The 7,803-nt window shown below is 38.3% G+C and overlaps 1 protein-coding gene across 4 annotated transcripts; it reads right to left on the bottom strand.

Annotated features, from left to right (window-relative positions):
• Positions 1-774: 774 nt before the first annotated feature.
• NXT2 (nuclear transport factor 2 like export factor 2) lies at positions 775-7,169 on the bottom strand. Of its 4 annotated transcripts, none has more exons than XM_082447816.1 (4): positions 6,713-7,169; positions 5,656-5,742; positions 3,912-4,056; positions 775-3,017 (listed from the first exon to the last, which is right to left on the bottom strand). In XM_082447816.1, the coding sequence occupies exons 1-4, from the start codon at positions 6,725-6,727 to the stop codon at positions 2,836-2,838; spliced, it is 429 nt and encodes a 142-aa protein (XP_082303942.1). In that variant the 5' UTR covers positions 6,728-7,169; the 3' UTR covers positions 775-2,835. The 4 variants fall into 4 exon arrangements, with proteins under 4 accessions (XP_082303942.1, XP_082303943.1, XP_082303945.1 ...); XM_082447817.1 differs by lacking the exon at positions 6,713-7,169 and adding an exon at positions 6,464-6,615; XM_082447819.1 differs by lacking the exon at positions 6,713-7,169 and adding an exon at positions 6,497-6,561 and having other exon boundaries at positions 5,656-5,744.
• Between the last annotated feature and the right edge of the window lie 634 nt (positions 7,170-7,803).

Here is a 7,803-nt window from a genome sequence, read left to right as displayed (position 1 = left end):
AAGCACTTACATGCTTAAATAAGGTCTGCAGCTCTTCCAGCCTTATGAGCTAGACATGAAATGCAAATAACTTGGGGACAGAGTTTGTCATGAGTCATTAGCCTCTTAAGCTTACAGTCTTTTACTTCCACTAATGCCTACAAATTTACACGTAAGTAGATTCCTAACCATTTTTATCTAGGCAAAATTCATTACTGTATTTCATCAATCTAAGATGCCATCAATTGTAAGACTCATCAGTATTTTACGTACCACTGAGAAAAGGAAAAAGGCCAATTAAAGTATGCTTTAGCATCAGTTTAAAATACACCAATTTCAGGGATATTAAAATGTGAAAAATACATGCCTCATTGAAGAGATGAAATACAGGAGCTGATTTTAAAGGCTGTTGCCTCTTCTCACTCCTCAAGTGTCTGCTGACATATTTTTAATGTAGAATTAAAGTTAATGGGACCATTTTTTTTTTCTGAAAATGAACCTTTGGTTTCACTGCCTTCTGGATATAGTATTTTGGCTAGTTTTTCAAGGTTAAAATTTCCAACATTTTACCAAAAACGTCACTGTTACTTCAAACAAACAGGTGATCTCAGAAATGTGAATATTTGGTAGGAAAAGAGGAAGAATGAGGTAGACTAGAGAAAAGACAAAGTCCAAGTTGTCAACCATTGTTTTCAACATTCTAACTTAAAATTTTTCTTAAAACGTTATATTGTAAAAAGGAACAACCAACTGTTCTGGAGCCTTAAAAAAATCAAGAGACCTTAAACCAGGCTTGAGAAAACTCTTACAGGGCAAATTTTATTTTAATTTTTTCAAGTTACAAAAATATGTCCATGTCAAAAATACAGTCTAGTCCATGTAACAGTAGTTCCAGCCATTTAAAAGTTATATAGAGTTTGGAAAAAGCAATTAATTTAATTTACAAGTCTTAAAACAGTGAATTCATGAACAGTATACAACCACTCAATTCAGTTATTGCTTGTTATACGCAGCTTTTACTTGAAACTGTTCCTCTTAAGGGAAAGGACAACATTTGGGCAATCTGACTGTTGCTGCTAAAGCTGTGGTTTTAAAAAGCCAATACAAAATTAGAATAAACTTACTCTGAGTAGAATATAAGGTGTAAGTTTTAGTCAGTACTAAAAGAGGGTAGGAAGGTGTGGTCTAAATTTTAGTTTCATCCCCTTCTCCTACTTAATTCTATTTTGCTAATATATCAGAAATGTAATGTGTAGTTTGAGACAAGAGTAAATGAATCACCAATTTTCAAATTAAATGACAAGGAACATTAACTTTGAGTTGCAATGTAGAAACAAAGCTGGCACACCTAGTGTAAAAACATGAAAACAATAAATTCAAGAAGGGAGAAACATTTAAAGCTTAACCAAAAACCAAAGCTAGATTTCTTTCTCTTTAGATGTTGAGACATAAAATAAATCAATTGGTTCTTTTGAAGTTTATGGGCTTATGAAGATCTGCTGTTCTCTGTTTTCTCTAAAAAGACAAAGTGTTAGACACATAACAGGAACATGTTTTATAACAGATCTATCTGCTCAATGCCATATGAAAGAACAAATCATGAGGTTAAATAATTTTAACTTTAAGTAGTAAAAAGACCATGCAGTTGACAGTGTAAACACAGAGAACAAATCACTCACTTTGGGGGTGGGTAGTACATAGGAGACTTTTGGCCTGAAGTTCACATGGAAGACTTAGAAGTTAAGGGTCCCAAAGAGGGAGTGATGGCTTTGTTTCCAACTTTCCTGTCAGACCCTGTTGCAGGGTCAGGCTTATTGCTGACATTTTACCCCCATAAGTTCTTGAATAAACTGAGACATATACTAGTGATGAGTATGAGGTGAACTGGAAAAACCTTTAAAAATAATTCTTAGAACAAAAGTGGCCTTCATGACCATTTGGTTAGGATACTTATTACTTTAAGGACTCAAATCCTAAAATTAGGCTACATTTTTAGGAGGTAGAAAACAAGTACCAAAAGTGTACCATTTGGCCACCCCGCCTTGCTTTTGGCCAACCTCGGATCTCTACACTTCTCACTACTCATTCTCCCATTAAAGCTCTTAGTACTACTACGATTCACTATCTAAAGTTACAGACCTGGAGCTGCCAAGAAAAAAGCTTTCTTAAGAAGTTTTGCTTTTAAGCCACTGAGTGTTATCTAACACTCAGGTATCAATCGAGAACATTTTACGCCTCTTTAGTAGATTAATTCACTTAAGAAAACATGGCAACATAAAAAAAAAACACCTACATTACTTAACATAAAAAGACTACTGAACATCTCTACATGCCATTCTAGTATGTCAGAGTAGTTATGTAAACCTAAATTAGTAATGTGTTCACTGAACTGATTTGAAAAAGCCTCATATTTAAACTGCATTACCAGTGTTTACCAAAAATAGGTACATGCTGTACTACAAAATTAACCTAATAACAAAAAAAACACTCCACTTCCTCCCAGAGAGTTACATTGTGCTGATATCCCATAGACAGTACTATAAAAGGAGTTCATTTTTGCAATACACTGGGCTCACAGTGAGTATATTAGTACAGAGACCATGGGTTTAATGTTACTGTAAGAATGTCATTAGTGAAACGTATATAAGGCATGTAGAAAACTAACATTAAAGCTCTTAAGGGCAATGATCTAAACTGGCAGCTGCTAGAAAAGGTGCTGCTAGGAATAAAAAATATTAAAGAAATTTAGTTTCAGCACATACTAGTTTTTAGTGCTTCTACAATGCAATGAACTATTTCTTATAAGTTTCTACTGCTGGAACTAATGGACCACAAGAGAATGGACTTTTGCCCCCTTTAACTACTAGCCCAATCTTGAAAACGGAAGCAGTCGCTTGCAATCTTCCACACGGTATTGTTAGGAGTAGACTGAGCGGTCAGCAGGAAGCTCTGGTTGAAGTAGTGTTGTCTGTTTCCATCAAACTTCACAGTTCCACTGGTCACCACGAGAACTGTAGTCTGGGCCTGAGTAGCTTGCTCTTCACCCACACAAAAAAAGAGAAGAGGTTGGATGCTCTCTCTAAGTAAGCAGATTTTCAGGTTTAAACTACACTGCCTAAAATTTAACACTAAAAAAAGTTTCATAAACTTTCTTTACTTTGCACATTATCTTGAGCATGTGCACCCAAAGCCAGAAAACTCAATAATCATTTCAAAGATACTAACATTATTTTCAGTCCAGAAAGATTTTGGGTGCTCTAAAGTTTAAAAATAAAAAGCTTATATCTAGAATAGGACCATTTGGTTGCTGTATTTATTAATATTTCATTGGGTTTCTAAAAGAGTTTTGTCGTATTTTGCTTCTTAAGCTTTCTTTTCAAGAACCATAAAGGAAAAAAATAATCACACTCAACTACTACTTAAGATGCTTAGGACCCCACCTAGAGGTTAATCTTAGAAACTGCATCAATCTACTACCTTGAATCAAATTCTGTCTTGCCAAAAGTCATCCTTTCACATAACAGAGTGAATTTCTGTGAAATTTTAATAGGTTGTAAGATAATAAAACACATTAATCAGAGATAAGGTATAATTTTTCTCTGGAGACATTTCAAGGTACAGAAGGCAACAATTTACTTAGGGAAAATAGTCGTTCCTCTCCATTAACAAAAATCATATTAAGGCTCAATTTGTCACATGACTTTTACTAAGCCATAATCACTCAATCCACCAAAACCTACTAGTGGTCCTCTGGAGAGAGATACATCTAAAGGAAGACCAAAAGTTTGATTTGACAGCTAAATTCTTCATATTTAATTTGCTCAAAAAAGTAATTATTTCTACCACTGAAAGTCGCTAGCTGCTTTTGGTGTTAAAGTTCACTGCTCACTAAAGGAAAACAAAGGAAGTATCTTAAAAGACCATGATCTTACCATGAACTGGCTGGCAATCTAGCATGTTGACCTGAAACTCACTAGAAGGCAATGTGTCAAAAAAATTAGCTAGGGCTTCCAGCCCTGTTACAACATTGCCATTCCATATTAAATTGGCCTTGTCCAGATACAGCCTGGTTAGTGCCTAAAAAGAAAGAAAAAAGAAAAAAAAGGGAAAGTTTTTTGTTTCTGGGTATTTTATAGAAATGGCTTGAAAGGTTACAGGTAGTATCTAAACATTTTTATTGTTCTTCCTCCATCTCTCCTTCCCTTGCCCCCTCTCATGGGAAGACAGTGTCAACAAGGTATGTGCCTTATAACGTTGGCCTTAAATAGACATTATCCTGCTTTTAATAAACTAGGCAGCTAGCTAAATACTTTTTTTTCAAATTTCACTTTAGCCACACTGAGAAAACTGTATCAAACTGGAAGAGAGTTTTTTAAGTTTTGCTCTCTGTATTAAAATAAATTAAATGATCACAGGTTTCAAGCCCATGCAGCCCCGAACTAGCTTTAATCTCCCTCCCTTTTCTAATTCTGTGAATTAACAAACTTGTCAATCAGGCCCTACCTGTACACTTCAATCTTAGTGTTTATATACATGTGAGTTATTTAATGTTTGAACCATTTAATGTTGTATGTGTTAGGAAGCATTCGTTCCTTTTACCACTATGGAAATAGCATATTTAGTTCAAAAGAATCAGGAGTACTTGCTAAAGCAGAGTCTTGGATAAGTCAAGTAAGTTAAAGCTCAAATAAGGCAGAATTCAAGAGTTAATGTTTTAGTCCCAGGAGTCAGTCACAGGAATTTAGTGTGTCACAGGACACATTTGCTTAGCTCTAAAATTTAACTTGGATTAAAGGGCCAACACACATCTGGACTCTGGAAATGAACTATGTTTCCTTTTTTTTGGGGGGGGGGCTACTTTGTCTTTGAAGGCACCAAGGCACAATAAACGTCCATTGTTACATCGCTTGCCCCTGTCCCTTGTCATCAAACGTCAGTATCAAGAACTTTTTAATCTTCTACCTTAACAAAATAGTTTTTAGAGATACTAACTTCTGTACCTACAGCGTAGACAAAGTTCTCTAAAACATAGTCTTATTCCGATAAGAGACCTAGGCAAGACTCTCGAGCACATACTGAAATAGTTACTTAGAAGATATGGCTCAGGGATAAATCACAATGAAAAAAGCTGATGAAGTCAGAACTTGCTCTGCTGAAGACTAAAAGTATCCAAGCCATGCAGATTCTGTTTGTGAGTGCCAGCTACAGCTGTGTGCTTTAATTGAAAATTATCAATTAATATATGATTTTAAAGGGGCAAATCAAGGAACAGTCCCTGTAATGCAGACCCCCTTCACTAGCATTAATACTATTTTAACCATATTGGTTGTACAATGGAAGGAAGAAAATGTAACATATTTCAGTAAATATACGTTGGGTCCCATGATTAAGTGCAGTAGTTAAATTAATTCCCATTTACCACCCTAAAAATAAAATGAGGTTAAGAGAGGTTAGCAACTTGCCCAAGGTCACCGAGCTTGGCAAACACAAAGCTGGGGTATGATTCCAGAGTCCACATTTCCATAATGCCATACCAACCCTTCCTTAAGCAATGTGCTTTTAAAGAACACAGCAATCACTTATGCAAGTCAGACGAATGGCTGGCTCAGGAAAAAAAAAAAAAAGAAGAAAGAAAGAACTGGTATTTAATAAAGAGTAGTAGTCTATAACACTCACCTGTCTTCTTCTGTCCATTGTCTCATAGTAAATATTGACAAATTCCTCAGCAGCTTTGCATGCCTGATCTACATAAGTTTTAAAATCCTACAAGAAAAATTTCATTAAAGTGTACATTACCACCCCTCCAACCCCTCACAAACACAAAATCACCAACAAAAGCTGATGATTTATTTCAATCACTTTGTAGCTCCATACACAGTCCACATTCTTCCACATAAATTTGGACATTTTTAAGGTTAGGGCTCAAGTTTCCAATTTTCATTATTTTTAAGGACGTTATCTTTAGAACATATTCATCCTTGATTAGTCAATTTCACTTTTTTTCTTACCTTAAATATAAATTTATAATCTTTGCTTGGCAACTGGTACTTTAGGCTTCCAGTATTTTACAAAACATTCACCTTAATAAAAATTATGCGGTCTTAACCTTAAAAAAAAAAAAAAAGACGGGGCGGGGGGCGGGCGCGGATTGCCATTGAATAAATTAGGAAACAAGCGAGAAGTTATTCGAAAGTAGTTGAATGGGAAAAAAAGTTGGGTAAGTTCAATGAACTTGTTTGAAAAGCTAGGTACTTAGGAAACGTCCTCACATTACGTAAAAATTCACCGGCGTTTGTAAAGGATTTTAAAACCGAAGCAAAGAAATGCTGTTGCGGTTTTCTCCTTCAGGAAGATTAAGTACTTTCTTCCCCAGCCATTTACCAGCCCAGCCTATTACTTGAATTAAGAACTAGTTTCGTTTTCTGTCTCAGGCAACTGCAAGTTATTTAGATCGAGAAAAGATTACAAGCCATAAGCAACAGACCCCAACATTCCGGACTCTGGCTAGTTCCCATCTCAGGGTCCTTTCCAGGCTCGGAAAAGCGACTGCACGGCCCTGGAAGTGGGGGGTCGGGGGGATAGTAGGGGCTGCAGAGAGCGGGCCCCGCCCCCGGCGCCTGGCGGGCCGGACCCTGATTCGCCGCTTGCCCACGTGACCAGCAGCCAGCCAGCCCCAGAACCCCTCCCCTCAGCCGCCCGCGGCCGGGCACCCTGCCGCGGCCGGGGCACTCACCATGGGGATGGCCATCGGGCTGCAGAAAAAAGGCTTTTCCGGCACTGACGGCTTCGCTACGCTCTGTCGCGCCTTGCTCCCTTGGCTGCGGGATGATCAAATAGTTAGGAAGACAGAGAAACCCGCCAAACCCACAGAATTCTCTGCCCGCCCATTCTCTCCCGGAAGCAACTCGGTCCGCTGTTAAAAGCACCCCGATGTACCAGCCTTAAGTCCAATTCTCTTCAGTTCCGACCGTACCCTCCCATCCGCCTTACGTATTCACTCATTTGATATTCATTAACTTAGTTTGGAAGAAAAAAACACTCCGCTTTTGTAGCTGGACAATTTTAACAAAAGCACCCATTTCTCCAACGTGCCCAAGGACTGCAAAAAAAGACCTATTTAAGGCGTCCAATGGGGAGACTTCTTTGCTCCAGGAGGTGGGGCCAGCGAGGAACGCTAGGAGACCTGCCTGACCTGTAGCTAACCGGAAAAAAGGGTGGAGCTTGGGGAAAAGCGTGCAACTGTACTGCGCATGACTGGCAGACAAACGGCTTACAGTTCTGGAACCTTATGGAAAAATCTTCACCAAATTAAACCCCAGCATCTCCGTAGTAGTCCTAAAATCATTCACTATTTTGATTTGGCACTATTCTGTGGAAAAAGTTCGTTTAGTTCTATTCTGAAAGGTCTTGCAGACCTCAAATGAAGATTAGTCTCTAGGGCCATTCACCACCTTCCACGACGCACCCTCGAAAAATATTTAAAATTTTACCGAGTGGTGACCGCAAGCAAGGTACTTTTCTAAGCATTTGGACCCCGTCCCGTATTCACTTCTTACAATAACGCTATGAGGTAATCATCTCTGTTATACAGTTAAGACACAGAGTGATTAAGTAACCTGCTGAGGGTCACAAACTAACTGGGATTCAAGCTCAAGCAATTTAACTACCACTACAACCGGACGCCACTCCCCAGCGTCCTTCAAAACCGCTCATCTCAAAGTCCCCAACAAATCCGATATCTCGACGGCCTTACCACCCGTAGCTGGTGTGTGGCTCCTCAGAAACATGATCACTCCTTTCATGGAGTCCTCCTCTGTCTTCTTG

This window comes from Balaenoptera physalus (assembly GCF_965194825.1).
Source record: "Balaenoptera physalus genome assembly, chromosome: X".
Lineage (NCBI taxonomy): Eukaryota > Metazoa > Chordata > Mammalia > Artiodactyla > Balaenopteridae > Balaenoptera > Balaenoptera physalus.
The sequence above is the reverse complement of the archived record's forward strand: the minus strand, read 5'-3'. Positions and strand labels throughout refer to the sequence as shown.

Bases quoted from the DNA above. Each gene is read 5' to 3' on its own strand.
- NXT2 (XM_082447816.1), bottom strand. The intron at 4,057-5,655 runs GTGAGTGTTATA...CTTTCTTTTTAG, and splicing joins CAATGGACAGAAGAAGACAG to GCACTAACCAGGCTGTATCT. The intron at 3,018-3,911 runs GTAAGATCATGG...GTGTGGGTGAAG, and splicing joins AGATTGCCAGCCAGTTCATG to AGCAAGCTACTCAGGCCCAG.